An 18,626-nucleotide genomic window follows, 5' to 3' on the forward strand; every position below is an offset into this window, starting at 1 on the left:
GGAGACCCCTGTCTCTACAAAAAATTAAAAAATTAGCCTAGTGTGGTGGCATGCACCACGATCATGCCATTGCACTCCAGCCTGAGTGACAGAGTAAGACCCTGTCTCAAAAAATAAAATAAAAATAAAAACTTCTCCAGTAAAAGTAGCCTTTTTCAGAAAGCAATCATTACAAGTGGATCACTAAGGAATTTGAAGTTTGCATTAATATTAACTTTTAAAGCCAAATGTCTAGAATAAAAGTAGACAAGACACACTTTACATAAAATTTATAACATTTATTTAGGCAAAAAAAATCCCAAAACAAAAATCTGTACACACAACATTAATACTTAAGTGATGTCCTGATTTAAAATATAGCATGATTCATGTACAGAATACTCCCATTCATCTGGCCATAGTGAGAACAGTGCCTTCAGTCCAGATAATTGAGAGTCTTTGAAATATACACACTTTCCAATGAATTTTTTATATCCTTAGAAAGGAGTTAAACTGTTCTACCAGAATTCAAACAAAAGATAACTTTTCTCACACTCATAAGTCAGTGAGAATTTGACAGTGGGAATTCTACAAAAGTCAGGGATTTCTTAATTTTTGTTGTTGCAGATTATCTGAGAGTATAAAGTTTTTAAGGAAAAACAATGCTCTTAAGATCCTGCTTTTATTAAAGTGTCTCAGCTTTCATTAGCTAAGTAGCTTCTTCCTTCTGGGCTGCTTAAAATAAGCTTAAAAGGACCCAATTTGAACAGTTTTTCCCAAAATAACCCCAAAATTAAACACATAATATTAATAAAGTAGATTTATGATTTCCCACAAAATAATTTTGATAAACTTGGATTCTGGAAATATTCTTAATGGCCATTCTGTCTAGCTGTAAAGTTAGGCTGTGCTATCCAAAAGAGCTTTACTTTAGAGTCATGAGAAGCAGCACTGATCTTTGCAAAACGTACCCCAAAAAATGGGGAGAGAGAAAAACAGGAAGAAAAGTCTCTTTCTTAGGCTACCAGTCAGTTAACAAAGTATCTTAGGTTAAGATTTGGAAACCAAAGAATGCATAATTAGGAGTGTACCATATCATGCAAAGTCTATGAAATACTAAATAAGGTAAAACAGTTACTCATTTAAAGCACGATGAGCAAATTCTCTTATCATACGGCTATTCTCATCACCGGACGAAGGTTGGTTTTGCATTATTCCTAAAATAAAACAGTTTGTGAGTGAATACTGCAAATTAAAAACTCTCAAAACACAGCAAATGATAAGGACTAAACATCCATTATCCACAAACTCATTTGAAACTACTACCATGGATTTGAGAGGGAAACCAAAAGTTTGCAAACCTCTCTGGGAGCTGAGTCAAAGTTAGTATTCTGAAGCCCTAGCAATACAAAGTCCCCAAATAAGTAAAATACAGATAAAAGTGGAAGAGCCTACATCAGCTCAAAGTAACATACTTCCTTTAACTTATGCCTTCAGTTTAATAATACTGTTTATACCACTACAAACATTGTATAATAATGAAATAATGTAAACATACCATTAGAGGGCAGGAGAGGGATGGGTTTCACCATATACAAAGAGTTTAAGTTTGCTTTCCCTGCTACCTCTTTTTAACCTTGGGTGCAGCTGTACATTGTTCTATAGGGGTAATGCATTTAAAAACACTAAGCTAAATCTCTGGTAAATTAACCTAATTTAGCACATAAAATATGTTTTCATTAAACATATGGGATAGGAAGGGATAGGAAGATGGCCCGGTGTTATGTTGATGCATGGCATAATTAAAAACACAGCTAAGACCAGGCACTGTGGCTCATGCCTGTGATTCCAGCACTTTGGGAAGCTGAGATGGGAAAGTCACTTGAGGCCAGGAGTTCGAGACCAGCCTGGGCAACACAGTGAGACACCATCTCTCTCTCTCGCTTTTTTTTTTTTTTTTAACATAGCCAAATAAGATGACTGGGGAGAAAACAGATTAACACAAAAAGTCCCACCTGTAAGGGCAACTTCCTAAAGCTAGATATATAGAACCGATGGTTTTAAACATAAAACTTGATTATGTAGAAGTTTGCAAATGAAATATATCATGAAAGCAAATTCCCATGCAGCTTTATTCACCTCAACCATGTGTAATCTACTTAAGGTGACTAGTGCCACTATAAGGCATTACTGTCCCGGGGTGACAAGAAGCAATATTTATACTCAATTCCTGAAACTGGGGGTCTGATATGCTTTTTAAAAATCCTAAACTAACTAAGATCAGTAGCCATGGAGTCATCGGCTTGAGGGTAAACTAATCCCTTATACCACTTGATTTATTAATTAGTTAATAATGCAGTTAATTTTCAACTGCAAAAAGAAAAAATTATTTTGTGGAGTAGAAAGACCACGGCAATAATTACTTGATGCAAAAAATAAGACGCCTTAATTGTATTTGCTCAAATCTGTTGTCTTACTCAATGATACCAATATGTATCATTATAATCTATTTTTTAAAAATTTTCCTCATTATGCCCTAGAACATCATTATACTCTAAAAAGTCAAATTCCATTTCCTTTAGATTTCCTTAATGTTGCTTGTGGACTGATGTAGTGATATTTTACATTGGAGCCCACCAATGATTTGAACAATGAGTGGTTCAACCCTAGTCTAAATTGTGCTTGAAACAGCACCTCTAGCCACTGACAGATAACACTCAAAGGCACCAATAACAGTTACATTCTAGTCTACAGGTGCAAAAGGGAGGCCTTGTAGATTCTAACTATAGATACTGGCCACTTATGCCTCATAATTCCAATATATACATCCACTGTATTTTAGCCAGATTCAGGACCTTACACACAATTCTGTGCCTTAATTCTATACGCAATTTTAGGAACCATCCCAACTGCGAAGGCACTCAAATTTTTATATATTCGGGATGTAATAAATTATAATGCTTTTTTTTTTTTTTTTTTTTTTGAGACGGAGTCTTACTCTGTCACCCAGGCTGGAGTGCAGTGGCATGATATTGGCTCACCACAACCTCCACCTCCCAGGTTCAAGCGATTCTCCTGCCTCAGCCTCCTGAGTAGCTGGGATTACAGGCGACCGCCACCACACCCAGCTAATTTTTGTATATTTAGTAGAGACAGGGTTTCACCATTTGGGCCAGGCTGGTCTTGAACTCCTGACCTTGTGATCCACCCACCTCGGCCTCCCAAAGTGCTGGGATTACAGGCGTGAGCCACCGCGCCCGGCCTATTATGCTTTTAAGACTCAGAAGTATCTGGCCACTACTGATGTTTACAAAGTAGGAAATTTAGCCTGTAGTTCCAGCTACTCCAGAGGCTGAGGGGGTAAGATCACATAAGCCCAAGAGGCTGCAGTGAGGTATGATTGTGCCACTGCACTCCAGCTTGGGCGACAGAGTGAAACTGTCTCTACAAAAAGAAAAAAAGTAGGAAATTTAAATTTTTTTTTTCCCCAGTCTCACTCCGTTGTCCAGGCTGGAGTGCAGTGGCACGATCTTAGCTCACTGCAACCTCCACTTCCTGGGTTCAAGTGATTCTCGTGCCTCAGCCTCCTGAGTAGCTGGGACTATAGGCGCGCAAAAAAGCCACCATGCCCAGCTAGTTTTGGTATTTTTAGTAGAGACGGGGTTTCACCACGTTGGCCAGGCTGGTCTCGAACTCCTGATCTCAAGTGATCTGCCCGCCTCGGCCTCCCAAAATGCTGGGATTACAGGCAAGAGCCACTACGCCCACCCTTGCTTTTAAATATTTTGGATGCTTCACCTATTAAGAAGTTATTCTGAGTAAAGAAGGGATTTACTGTTTTCTGTATACTTTTAGCCATTTCTGAAAATAATTTGTAAAGACAAAAACCTAGCATTAGCCTTTAAATAAATATGCACTTTTGTCTTATAAAACAGAAACTTGAAGCCAAACTTCTTAAATAGGCTTTCCCTTAACTACACTAGATAAAAGACCTGGAAACGGTCAACATATCTAGCAATTTCCAAACTACCACAGGCCATCTCCTTTTCTGAACTTTGCCTTAGACATTAACATTCAGAAAAGGAAAAAAAAAAAAAAACTTTTAAAAGAATTCTCTATTTTGTCTGAAATAAACTTAGTCTGTGAAAATTTATCTTATGCCTATAAAAATTCCTTAAGCCAATTAAGTCAGCATTAACCCAGCATTTAATATGGTTTTCAGTGATTCTAAATATCTATTTAGATATTTATTTGAGTCAGTGTCTCGCTCTGTTTCCCAGGTGCCACCACACTCAGCTAATTTAAAAAAAAAAATTTTTTTTTTTGGTAGAGACTGAGTCTCACTATGTTGCCCAGGCTAGTCTTGAACTTCTGGGCTCAAGCAATCCTCCTGCTTCAGCTTCCCAAAGTACTGGGATTACAAGCATGAGCCACTGCATCCACACCTAAATGCCTACTTTCTTTTAACTCAGTTTTCATTCACATGAAGGAACTCCAAAAAAATTAAAGTCTGATTATTGTGGTAATGGTATAAAATGTTTGTCAAAAAATGTCATCAGTGAACTAACAAACCAGCTCCTTTCTAAATTAAAATGCTTCTGAATAATCACTATAATTTTAATATTCCATTTTAAATCTCTGTTGAAAACACTGGCCATCTATGAAAAAAATGTAGTTATCTGGGATTGTAGATTGACCTTATTCACAAAATAAAATTTTAAATGAAAATTAAGTTTCTTGGTGACTTGCTATCTCTCAAGTGCTATTACTGATATAAGTGATTCTTTACTATACTGTATCAGATACCTTAAGGAAAGGTAATTGCCTAAAAAATAATCTGTCAAAAATATGTGCTGTTATGCACTGCGAGTAGAATCATTACATTTAATCATTTAAAGAGTTTAATTATTTTCTTTCATTTTTGGCAGTGAGATGGGGACACTTTCTCTAACATGAACACATTAAGAAGATACACATATTTTGAACAAGAGATTTTAACTTTTTATGGCAAAATTTACTGGTGTCAATTGTATTTTAATTGAGAGGTTAACACCATGTTGTTGTCTCTATTCCACTGAACAAAAATGACTTTGAAATAGAGGAAAAGAATAGCCAGTTTTAACTGGCGATAATTTTTTAAAATCACATTTTCACAACACTACAACATATGGAGATGTAGACAGTTAGTCTTTAACACAGAGTGCTGTAGTATTTTATACTGTGGTGCTTGGGGAAATATTCCTAGTGAATAACCAGCAGTCTGTGCAGGAACCAGCTAGGTATAAATATGGAGGACAAGCTTCTGCTCACCGCCTCAAGAGAGGTGGGCTCCCGAAGGGTAGCCTGTCTCATTTTAAAACCTATATCATGAAAGCAATTCCCAGTTCCTACACTCTGTTCTCCCTTCATAATTTTTCTTTCTCATATATCTTTCCGCCAGCCATCCAGGCTCCTGCCAGTGATTAGCTTCCACAAGATGATCCACATTTCCCTTCTTTCACACTAAGAAGGACATCTTATAAAAGATACACAGATAGAGAAGAAAGGCATTTTATACAGAAGCAGTATAAAATTTACAACTGAAGCAGTGTCAGAAATCAGGTCAACAGCTTATGTGAAGCTGCAAATTGATTGGAAGGGACTCTGAGATCAGAAAAGTCTGGCCTAAGGGTTCGTGCAAACTTTACCATAAAACTGTAGAATCTCAAGCACAAGTAAGTTCAAACACTGAAAGATGTGGAAAATTTCCTAAAAGGCAATGATAAAGGAAGAGACCCTTCTTGACTCATAAGTTAAAAATCACAAGACAAATTAGAGACTGTTCACATGGGCAGTACTACACATTATCAATCCCAAACTGATTTTATGACTCTTGTCATAGAAACCCCCAAAACATCAGGGAGGGTAAGATATTCCAAATGGACCAATCACAAAAAGGATTCCTGTGATTCAACTATCCAATACTTATGGCTATCAATTTAGTCTGGCTTGGGGCTGTTTTTTACAGGGAGGTGGCCTCCCATGGCGCACAATGTGTTTTTCTAAGCTATCCAGAATGGCCACAGCAATCTGTTGGACATGGGGATCAGTATGTTCATGATCTTTGATGTTGTATAAATGCTGCAATCCTCCTTCTTCAATCAGCATGCTGCAATACCTTGAAGCTGAAAAAGAAAAAAAACACACACACAAAACAGGAGAAATAGCTTTTCTTAAAACACTTGAAAATTATTCCACAAAAAAATGACTTCTAGGAGCCATTTTTTTAGCTGTTTTGTTATTGATCACTAACATGCTACAGCTTGATAATAACCTCTATACTGATGTTACGTCTACAGTGCAAGGCCTACACATTCAATCAATAAATAGCTAGCTTGATTTTTCTAACCTCAAGACATGTACAATCTGTATTAAAAAAATAAAAACAATCATAACTACCTTATCTTTGACCCAAAATCACAGGTAAGTGTTGTTATATTTTTATGCATTTCCTATGCTTTTTTTTTTTTTTTTAGACAGAGTCTTGCCCTGTTGCCCAGGCCAGAGTACAGTAGCGCAATCTCGACTCACTGCAGCCTCTGCCTCCTGGGTTCAAGCGATTCTTGTGCCTCAGCCTGGAAATACAGGCACATGCCACCACCCCTGGCTAATTTTTTTATTTTTAGTAGAGATGGGGTTTTACCATGTTGCCTAGGCTGGTCTCAAACTCCTGCCCTCAAGCAATCCTCCCGCCTCAGCCTCCCAAAGTACTAGAATTACAGGCATGAGCCATAATGCCAGGCTGCATTTCCTATGCTTTTTAAAAACTTAATGGCACTCATACTGCACATACAATTTTTAAATTTTTGAAATATTTTATTAGCCTTTTTTTTTTTTTTTTAAGACAGTCTCATTCTGTTGCCCAGGCTGGGGTGATCATGGCTCATGCCCAGTGGTGTGATCATGGCTCACTGCAGCTTGCTGTGTTGCCCAGGCTGGAGTCCAATGGCACAATTTTGGCTCACTGCAACCTCTGCCTCCCGAGTTCAAGCAATTCTCCTTCCTCAGTCTCCTGGGTAGCTGGGACTATAGGCACCAGCCACCACACCTGGCTAAATTTTTGTATTTTTGGTAGAGGTGGGGTTTTACCACGCTGGCCAGGCCAGTCTCAAACTCCTGACCTTAAGTGATCTGCCTGCCTCAGCCTCCCAAAGTGCTGGGGTTACAGGTGTGAGCCACCACACCCAGCCACATTAAAACATTTTAATACAAATAGAAGTGAATTCCATTTAAATATAAACAAAATAAGCCCACAAGGTAGGAACCTAAACTATCTGAGTTGGAGACAAAATATTCTAATATTCCCCAAATTACAGTGCATTTTAGAATAAATTATTCAGGGGCTGGGCGCGGTGGCTCACACCTGTAATCCCAGCAGTTTGGGAGGCCAAGGCGAGCAGATAACGAGGTCAGGCCGAGGCGAGCAGATAACGAGGTCAGGAGATCGAGACCATCCTGGCTAACGTGGTGAAACCCCATCTCTACTAAAAATACAAAAAAATTAGCCAGGCATGGTGGCAGGCGCCTATAGTCCCAGCTACTTGGAAGGCTGAGGCAGGAGAATGGCGTGAAGTGGGAGGCGGAGCTTGCAGTGAGCTGAGATCACACCACTGCACTCCAGCCTGGACGACAGCAAGACTCTGTCTCAAAAAAAAATAAAATAAAATAAAATAAATTATTCAGGGCTGTCATTCCATAGAGTAAAACCTAAATAACTCTAATACCTAAAAGTAGTGACAAAAATAAATACTCATATGAAAATGCACTATTATTATTATTATTATTTTCAGACAGAGTCTCACTCTGTCGCCCAGGCTGAAGTGCAGTGGTGCAATCTCGGCTCACTGTAACCTCCACCTCCCAGTTCAAGTGATTTTCCTGCCTCAGCCTCCCTAGTAGCTGAGAGTACAGATGTGTGCCACAACCCACAGCTAATTTTTCGTATTTTTAGTAGAGATGGGGTTTCACCATGTTAGCCAGGATGGTCTCGATCTCCTGACTTCGTGATCCACCCGCCTTGGCCTCCCAAAGTGCTGGGAATACAGGCGTGAGCCACCGCGCCCAGCCGAAAATGCACCATTATTTACTTATTATGTTTTATTTTCTCCTACTGAGCTGTGAAAGGTCCATTCCTTGAGTTATGAGGAAAGGAACCTATAGATTAGAGACTGGGAATATGATGGGATCAACTGTTAAGAAATTTGGGAGTCCTCAGAACCTGTGGGTACAGTAAAAAGAAAACGACTTTAGGGCAGAGACAGTTTAATGTAGCTAAAGAGGCAGTTTTCGATTTATGAGTGAACAACTCTGCTTCTGGGTAATGCAGTAGGAAGGACCAGATAAGCCTCCAGGTGGGAGTTCAGGTGGGTACAAGGCAGTTTTCTCGGTCACATCCCATTCATTGAATTATTCTTCTTTATCTGACACAGAAGAGCTTTTACTGCATTGCTTTTTTGTGGTATGCAGTGAGTTTTCATCAAAGAATACAAGAGAAGATGCTGGGCGCGGTGGCTCATGCCTGTAATCCCAGCACTTTGAGAGGCCAAGGCGGGTGAGTTCAAGACCAGCCTGGCCAAAATTGTGAAACCCAGCCTCTACTAAAAATACAAAAATTAGCTGGGCATGGTGGCGTGTTCCTGTAGTCCCAGTTACTTGGGAGGCTGAGGTAGGAGAAATGCTTGAATCTGGGAGGTGTAGGTTGTGGTGAGCTGAGATCGTGTCACTGCACTCCAGCCTGGGCAACAGAGTGAGACTCCGTCTCCAAAAAAAAAAAAAAAAACCCAAGCGAAAATCTCACAAAATGTTACTACTTCTGCTATAAGGATATTAGTAAAAACAACTCTCACATATCCTATATAAGGCCCTTTATAGTATGTCCCCTATTAAGGTCCAATAGAAGAAATTTAATTCATAGTTAACTTCTCGTAAAAAATTCTCTCCCCTCCCCATCTCCCCTGACAAGGATATGGAATGTTTCCCTCTTATATGGAGAACCATGTCGCTTTTTACTTGCAGCAGAGCCACAAAAATCCCTATGCATGGCCTACAAGTCTACATTTGACTATTTTCCCTCTATCCTAGAATTTTTTTTTTTTTCTTTTTGAGACAGAGTCTCACTCTGTCACCCAGGCCAGAGTGCATGGTGCCATCACAGCTCACTGCAGCCTTGCTTTCTGGGCTCAGATGATGCTGCCACCTCAGCCTCCCAAGTAGCTGGGACTACAGGAGCACACCACAACACCTGGCGAATTTCTTTTACATCTTTTATAGAAACTAGATTTCGCCATGTTGCCCAGGCTGGTCTCAAACTCCCGGGCTCAAGCGATCCACTCACCTCAACTTCAGAAAATGCTGGGATTATAGGGATGAGACATTATGCCCGGCCCCTATAATTTTTGAAAAATTATTTTTCCTTACTTCTAATTAAAACTAAAAATAGGCCAGACACAGTGGCCCACACCTGTAAGCCCAGCACTTTGGGAGGCCGAGGTCGGTGGATCACCTGAGGTCAGGGGTTCAAGATCAGCCCAGCCAAAATGGTGAAACCCTGTCTCTACTAAAAATACGAAAATTAGCCAGGTGTGGTGGTGCAGGCCTGTAGTCCCAGCTACTCTGGAGGTTCAGGCAAGAGAATCGCTTGAACCTGGGAGGTGGAGGGTGTGGTGAGCCGAGATCGCACCACTGCACTCCAGCCTGGGTGACAAAGTGAGACTCCATCTCAAAAAAAAAAAAAAAATATATATATATATGCACACTTTACTATTAAAGTGGTTCTGTGTATTTCTTGTGTCAAATCATTTGTGGAATGAGTTTATATTAATAAATAATTAGGCCACACTTGATGGCTGACGCCTGTAATGCCAGCACTTTGGGAGGAAGAGGCAGGCAGATCATTCGAGCCTAGGAGTTTGAGACCAGCCTGGCCAACATGATGAAACCCCGTCTCTACAAAAAATACAAAAAAAAGCCAGGTATGGTGACGTGCACTTGTAGTCCTAGCTACAAGCTGAGGCAGGAGGATCATCTGAGCCTGGACGTCAAGGTTGCAGTGAGCTGTTACTATGCCACTGCACTCCAGCTCCAGTGATAGAGACAGACCCTGTCTCTAAATAAATAAATAAGAGTTACATCGTAGCTTTCAAAGAATAATATAGAACCTGATTCAAACACTTTGCTTCTTCAGAAACCATGGGTGCTGGCAGCGACATCTTGAACAACAGAATTTTGGGTGAATGAGAATTGGGCACTGGAATGTACCATAAACAGTGGATCTACTTAAGACCTTTTACTCAACAAATGGACTCACTGTAGTCTCCTAATCTTTAAATTCCTTGAGGTGAGAACAGTGTCTCATTCACCACTGTTATTCAGTGTCTAGTTACACCATGCTCATTCTGAAAGAATACCTTAAGTTGGCCGGGCACAGTGGCTTATGCCTGTAATCCCAGCACTTTGGGAGGCTTAGGTGGGCGGATCACCTGAGGTCAGGAGTTTGAGACCAGCCTGGCCAACATGGTGAAACCCCGTCTCTACTAAAAAAAAATAATAATAATACAAAAATTAGCCGGGCATGGTGGCAGGTGCCTGATATCTCAGCTACTCGGGAGGCTGAGGCAGGAGAATCGCTTGAACCCAGGAGGCAGAGGTTCCAGTGAGCCGAGATCGCGCCACTGTACTCCAGCCTGGGGAACAAGAGCGAGACTTCGTCTCAAAAAAAAAAAAAAAAAAAAAAAGAATACCTTAAGTTTATAACCTAAGATAGCCTTACATTTTAAGTCAGTGTTCTTAAAAATCACTTTAATACACAATTTAGAAATATCTTTCCTGGGAAATGAGAATTTCACTTAAAGAAAAAAAACACAGTTCTTTTTTTTTGGTACATACGATTCTTGCTGCAGACATGTTGCATGGCCCAAACTGCCCATAGCTGGACTCCTGGTGTTGTGAAACAGCCAAGTAATGGGAAAAATGGATTAAAGGACCTAAAGGTTCAAAAGAAAAGAATCAAAGTTACATCCCATATTTAGCGTAATTTCCTAAAGCAGTGATTCCTAAACTTTTCATTTTCAAAATTTTATCCTATTATATTTAGACTAATATAAATGAGCTATAGAATATCATTTCTTTGTCTTAACCATTTCAGAGAAGACTGCATTCAGACATGACTCAGTACAGAAGATGGAAGGTGATTAGAACATGGTAGTGAAAGAGAAAAAATTTTTCCAAAAGCACTTTTTAGTCTTAAAGATACACATTTGAAGATAAGTAGACCTTGGTTTGGAAACTAAGAAATAGAGAAATTAGGTGATAACTAACTAGTAGAACACTATGAAAAAGATGTATAATTATCCCTTCTATTTTCTACTGGTCTGAATAAAAATAGGTAGAACATAAGTTGGAGAAATAAAAAAAATGTTGGCAACATCAGCATTTATGGACCAAAAAAAATAAGTTGAATAAAAATTAAATACTTTAGGTAATTAGTAATTTAATTATCAAGTTATCTAATTACAAACAGAGTTAGGCATCCAGTATGCACTTCTTAATTTTTGTTATTTATTTATTTATTTATTTATTTATTTTGAGACGGAGTCTCGCTCTGTCGCCCAGGCTGGAGTGCAGTGGCGCGATCTCAGCTCACTGCAACCTCCGCCTCCTGGGTTCACGGCATTCTCCTGCCTCAGCCTCCCGAGTAGCTGGGACTACAGGCGCCTGCCACCACGCCTGGCTAATTTTTTTTGTATTTTTAGTAGAGACGGGGTTTCACTGTGTTAGCCAGGATAGTCTCGATCTCCTGACCTCGTGATCTGCCCGCCTCGGCCTCCCAAAGTGCTGGGATTACAGGCATGAGCCACCATGCCCGGCCTATTTATTTATTTTTATATTTATTTATTTATTTGAGACAGGGTCTCACTCTGTTGCTCAGGCTGGAGTGCAGTAAGGTGATCTCAACTCATTGCAGCCTCAACCTCCCAGGTTCAAGCGATTCTCCCACCTTAGCCTCCCAAGCAGCTTGGACTACAGGGATGTGCCACCACAACTGGCTAATTTTTTATTTTTTGTAGAGACGGGGTCTCACTATGTTGCTCAGGCTGGTCTCAAACAGCTGAGCTCAAGTGATCTATCTGCCTTGGCCTTCCGAAGTGGTGGGACTACAGGTGTATGCCATCATGCCCAGGTTTTTTTATTTTTTAGTAGAGATGAGGTCTCACTATGATGCCTAGGCTAGTCTCCAACTCCTGAACTCAAGTGATACTACCACCTCAGTCTCTCAAAGTGTTGGGATTATAGGTGTGAGCCACCATGCCAGGCCCAGTATGCCCTTTAATAAATTATTACAAACTGTTTCCCCAACCAAATCTGGTGTTATTCCTTTTTTGAGAGTCTCATTCTGTCACCCAGGCTGCAGTGCAGTGGCGCCATCTCAGCTCACTGCAACCTCCACCTCCCAAGTTCAAGCGATTCTCATGCCTCAGCCTCCCAAGTAGCTGGAATTACAGGTGTGCACCACCATGCCCCACTAACTTTGTTTTTTCAGTAGAGACAGGGGTTTCAACATGTTGGCCAAGCTGGTCTCGAACTCCTGGATTGAAGTGATCCACCCACCTCAGCCTCCCAAAATGCTGGGATTACAGGCATGAGCCACAATGCCCGGCCCAAATCCGGTGCTACTTCTAATTCCTTCAATGTGTCATTTTATTTTAGACCTTCCTACATTAATACGATGCTTTTTCTTCCTAAAAATCTCCTGCCTCTCCTTATCTTTCAACACTCAGGTCACAACTCACTTCCTCTGAAAGGTGTGTGTGTGTGTGTGTGTGTGTGTGTATTTACATTTGGAGTCTTGCTCTGTCACTCAGGCTGGAATGCAGTGATGCAATCATAACTCACTGCAGCCTCAAACTCCTGGGCTCAAGTGATCCTCCCAGGACTACAGGTATGTGCTACCCCACTGGGCTTCACCTTTAATTTCATAACATTCTATGGACATTTGGCATAACGGTATTTTATCTGATCCACATTCACTCTCCCTCACAAGGATATAAAATTCTTGTGTGCAGACACCATGTCTTTGTTTATCTTTGAATTTCAAGAGCATAGAACAAATTCCTAGCACTTGTCTTCAACAAATGTGAAATGAAGGAAACATGAAGAGTGACAGGTGGTAGAAAAAAGTCAAAATACTTTGCTTCTTTTAAAGCCAATACTTTTGGCTGGGTGTGGTGGCTCACGCCTGTAATCCCAGCACTTAAGGGGGCCCAGGCAGGCAGATCACCTGAGGTCAGGAGTTCAAGACCAGCCTGGCCAACATGGTGAAACCTCGTCTCTACTAAAAATACAAAAATTAGAAGGGTGTGGTCGTGGGCGCCTATAATCCCAGCTACTCGGGAGGCTGAGGCAGGGGAATTGCTTCAACCTGGGAGGTGGAGGTTGCAGTGAGCCAAGATCATGCACTGCACTCCAGCCGTGGCGACGGAGTGAAACTCTGTCTCAAAATAAATAAATAAATAAATAACCAATATTGAGGTGCCTGAGGGAAAAATTATGCATCTAGTAGGAATGACTCTTAGGAATGATCTCTAGACTAGGTTGCTGGTTTACTGTTAATTATGATACTAATTACCTGTATGCTACCATCTCACACTCTGGAGTTGGCCATTTCAAAATAGCTGAATGCTGGAAGACAAAAGACACACAAGAAAGGATTACAATATTTATTTAGCACTGCATTATTTACTACATTATGAGGCTTTGATAGTTTAACCACTATGAATGTCTTTTGTTGGTATGGAATGACCCTACCAAATCATCCAGCAGAGAATTCCTCTGGCTACGACTCAATGTCCAAGCTTGTTCACCTCTGGATATTAAATGGGCAATAATTCCAGCTGCAAAGTAACTGACTTCCACTTCCACACTGTGTAGGAGACTACTGATGTGGTCTATAAAATCTTTCCACATTAATTCAGAATGTAATTCTTGTACTTCAGCTATATTGTTCTGGAAAAAAAAAAGAAAATATAAAAATTAATGTAATATGTATAGTAAATGGTTAAGATAACTGTTTTTAGGCCCTGGATAACAGGCAATTCAGGAAGGTGAAAGAAAAGTATTTCCCTGAGAGAAAGTATTCAAATGAGGGCAGTTTACAGACTGCAATGAAGGTAAGAGTAAGCCAAAGACAAAGTAACAGTTTTGTTGAAACAGAGATCATAGTTTAGGGTGGTCAAGCAGCAAAACTCTGTAGAACAGAGTGCTGGAAAGGACAAAGCTCCACACTCAGAGACAGAGCACACATGACCTGTACCCCAAATCTCTGGCTCAGTAATGACAAGGGTGAAACTCCAGGAGGCTAGGGAAAGAACTACCAGAAAGTAGTATATGAATAAATCCCAAAGTCACACAGGGATAGGAGTAGTTCACATTTCCACTAGCCAGACTCAACAGACCTTATAATAAGCAAAGTATTTGATAGTAGTAGGGCTAAATTATATATGAACCGTAGGGTAAAGTCTGATAAGACGCCACTCTAACAAAACAAATAAATAGGGCTGGGTGTGGTGGCTCATACCTGAGAGGCTGGGAGTTTAAGACAAGCCTGGCCAACATGGAGAAAGCCCGTCTCTACTAAATACACAAAAATTAGCCAGGTGTGGTGGTACACGCCTGTAATCTCAGCTACTTGGGAGGCTGAGGCACTTAAACCCAGGAGGCAGAGGTTACAGTGAGCTGAGATCCCACCACTGCACTCCAGCCTGGGAGACAGAGTGAGACGCCATCTCAAAACAAACAAACAAACAAACAAACAAACAAACAAACAAACCCAAAACAGCCAAGCATGGTGGTTCATGCCTGTAATCCCATCACTTTGGGAGGCTGAGGCAGGCAGATCACCTGAGGTCAGGAGTTCGAGACCAGCCTGGCCAACATGGAGAAACCCCATCTCTACTAAAAAAATAGAAAAATTAGCTGGGCGTGGTGTCATGTGCCTGTAATCCCAGCTACTCGGGAGGCTGAGGCAGGAGAATTGCTTGAACCTGGGAGGTGGAGGCTGCAGTGAGTGGAAATCGTGTCACTGCACTCCAGCCTGGGCAACAGAGTGAGACTCCGTCTCACAAAGAAATAATAATAAAAATAAAATAAAATAACACATAAACAAGCTTCAAGAAGAGCAACTTGATCTGCAAGTAACTGCATGCAAGAACAAAGTATAAGACTCTTTAGAGAAAAATAATAAAACCTAGCAATCACCGAGTTACATTTCACAAGGACCGGCATCCAATAAAAAAATTACCAGGCATACAAAGGGGCAGAAAAATATGATTCATAACCAGGAGAAAAATCAATCCACAGAAATGGACTAAAAAATAACAGAGATAATAGAATTAGCAGACAAGGACTTAAAGCAGCTATTATAAATATTATAAATATAATTCAGACATAAACATGAAGGGAGAAAATGAAGACATAAGAAAGACCTAAATGTAAATTTTTTTTTTTTTAGACGGAGTCTCGCTCTTGCCCAGGCTGGAGTGCAGTGGGGCGATCTCAGCTCACTGCAAGCTCTGCCTCCCAGGTTCACACCATTCTCCCGCCTCAGCCTCCCGAGTACCTGGGGCTACAGGCACCCGCTACCATGCCTGGCTAATTTTTTTGTATTTTTAGTAGAGACGGGGTTTCACCATGTTAGCCAGGATGGTCTTGATTTCCTGACCTCGTGATCCACCCACCTTGGCCTCCCAAAGTGCTGGGATTACAGGCATGAGCCACTGCGCCTGGCCAACCTAAATGTAAATTATAGAAATTTAAAAAAAAACAAAACTAAGTATCTGAAAAGCAAAATATATTGGATGAGATTAACAGCAGATGAGATGCTTCTGGAAAAACAATCAGTGGACTAAACAACAGAGAAATAAAAAGCATCCATGGCAGGGCATGCTGATTTACACCTGTAATCCCAGCACAGGAGGTTGAGGTGGGAGGATCACTTCAGGCCAGGAGTTCAAAACCAACCTGGGCAACATAGGGAGACCCTGTCTCTATTCACACACACAAAAAGAAATAGAAACCATCCAAATCAAAGCACAGAAGAAAAAATCAGACTGGGGAAAAAAGCCAATAGTGGAGTTCTGGGACCTGTGGGATAATGTCGAGAAGTCTAACATGCTTATAACTGAAGTCATAGAAGAAGCAGAGATTAGAGAGGGTATGAAAAAAGGTATTTGCAGAAATAATGGCCAAATTTTTGCAAAATGTGATTAAAATTATAAACCCAAAGATTCAACAGAAAAAAATTGTCCACTTAGACTTCAATAGCCAACCAAAAATTTATCATTCAAAAAATCAAAGCAAAATAAAAAACTTTGTTAGGTAAACAACACGTGAGTGAGAAGTCATTGCTAGCACACCTATAGGATAATAAATGTAAGAAAAGAATAGAATGAGAAATGTGAGTAAATATGAAAGATAAATTTCTCTCTTTTTTTTTTTTTTTTTTGAGACGGAGCCTTGCTCGGTCGCTCAGGCTGGAGTGCAATGGCAGGATCTCAGCTCACTGCAACTTCCACCTCCTTGATTCAAGTGATTCTCCTGCCTCAGCCTCTGACTAGTTGGGATTACAGGCAGCCACCACCATGGCCAGCTAATTTTTGTATTTTTAGTAGAGACAGGGTTTCGCCATGTTGGCCAGGCTGGTCTTGAACTCCTGACCTCAGGTGATCCGCCCGCCTTGGCCTCCTAAAGTGTTGGGATTACAGGTGTGAGCCACCCTGCCCAGCCAATTTCTTGTTTTTAAATTGAGGATTGATGAGCACTCCTGCTTCTGGCCAAGGTGGAGTAAAAACAGATTTATACATCTGCCTGAAACAACTAAAAAATCCAAATAAATATGGAAAAACAGTTCTCAAGATACTGGTCACAAGCAATAAAGGACAGTGACTCTCAGTGTCCTTTACTGGATGGAAAACAAAGTGAGCTATTGCCTTGAAAGTTTCCAGGCTGTAGCACAGGGATACAGACCTGAAGCAGAGCTCAGTAGACTGAATGGAGTAGGAGATGAGGTGAACAGTCCACAGAGATGAAGGTAACTCACAGGACAGAACACCAGGGAGAAGGGAATTTGTACATAAAGTGAGTCCAGCCATCTGTAGAGTCCCACTCTATTCAGCAGAGTAATGATAATAAAATGAACACAAGGAAGCTGAGGGCAGGAAAAGAACCATCTAAAGAGTTAGAGAAAAGTGCACAGTGCTCACAGAGGGCCAGGAATAGTGCATGTTCTCACATATTCTTATCACCCAGTATGGAAAAACCTTTCATTCACAAGGCACTGGGTAGAGTCCTCAGGAAGGTCTTGTTTCAGTAGCAGAGAATAATTAGCCATAGCCTGACCACTGCTCTGGAACCTCCTAATAAATCATAAAAAGCAAGTGATCAAAGTGATCAAAATGTTTAAAAGTAAGTTAACTGCATCCCAGAACAAAGTTCAAGAATATTCATAGAAAAACAAAAATATTCAGCAACCAAGAAGGTAAAAATTCACAATGTCTGGCATTCAATCAAAAACTACCAAGCAGAATGGGAGAAAACATTTGCAAGACATATATCTGATAAGGGATTAATATCCAGAATATATAGAGAACTCCTAGAATACAACAACAAAAACACAAACAACCCAATTTAAAAATGGGCAAAGGAATTGAATAGATATTTCTCCGAAGAAGACATACAAATGGCCAATAAACCCATACAAATATACTCAACACCACTTATCATCAGAGAAATGCAAACAAAAACTACAAGATACTGTCTCAGACCCATTAGAATGGCTACTATTAAAAAAAATGGAAAATAACAAGCAGTGAGAATGTGGAGAAATCGGAACCCTTGGACACTGTTGGTGGGAATGTAAAACAGTAGAACTGTTGTGGGAAACAGTATGGTAGTTTCTCAAATTTTAAAAATAGAATTATCACGATACAGTAATTCTATTTCTGGAACTATACCCCACAAAATTCAAAGTAGAGTCTTAAAAGAGATATTTGTGGCCGGGCGCAGTGGCTCACACCTGTAATCCAGCACTTTGGGAGGCAGAGGCAAGCGGATCACCTGTATGATTCCACTTACATGAAGTAGTTAAGGAGTTAAAATCATAGAGACAGAAAATAGAATGGTGGTTACCAGGGGCTGCAGAATGGGGGAATGGAATAGTATTGTTTAATGGTTACAGACGTTCAGTTTTACAAGATGAAAACAGTTACAGAGATGAGTGGTAGTGATGGTTCTACAACATTATAAAAGTATTTAATACCACTGAACAATACACTTAAAAATGGTTAAGATGGTAAATTTTACGTTGTTTACCACAATTTAAAAAATAATAAATTTTTTAAAAAGTAAATTAAAACCTAAGCATGCCAAGTATCAGGAAAACATAATTCATAATGAGGAGAATAATCACTTGAAATTGACCCTGAACTGACACAGATACTAAATAAAACTAGCCGATTAGGATATTAAAAGAGTTATTAAAATTTTATTTCATATATTCAAAAAGTAGTAACACGGAAGACACAAAAAACACCTAAATTGAACTTGTAGAGATGAAA

The 18,626-nt window shown here is 40.2% G+C and overlaps 1 protein-coding gene across 1 annotated transcript in view; it reads right to left on the reverse strand.

Annotated features, from left to right (window-relative positions):
* Positions 1 to 263: 263 nt before the first annotated feature.
* ZYG11B (zyg-11 family member B, cell cycle regulator) overlaps positions 264 to 18,626 on the reverse strand; it is a 101,775-nt gene continuing 83,412 nt past the window's right edge. The window contains exons 11-14 of the mRNA XM_003815029.5: positions 13,822 to 14,019; positions 13,643 to 13,695; positions 10,903 to 11,000; positions 264 to 6,143 (exon numbers count right to left, since the gene is read on the reverse strand). Of these exons, the coding sequence (XP_003815077.2) occupies positions 5,953 to 6,143; positions 10,903 to 11,000; positions 13,643 to 13,695; positions 13,822 to 14,019 (540 nt within the window). The 3' untranslated portion in view covers positions 264 to 5,952. The remainder of the gene's footprint in view (positions 6,144 to 10,902; positions 11,001 to 13,642; positions 13,696 to 13,821; positions 14,020 to 18,626) is intronic.

This window comes from Pan paniscus, chromosome 1 (assembly GCF_029289425.2).
Source record: "Pan paniscus chromosome 1, NHGRI_mPanPan1-v2.0_pri, whole genome shotgun sequence".
Lineage (NCBI taxonomy): Eukaryota > Metazoa > Chordata > Mammalia > Primates > Hominidae > Pan > Pan paniscus.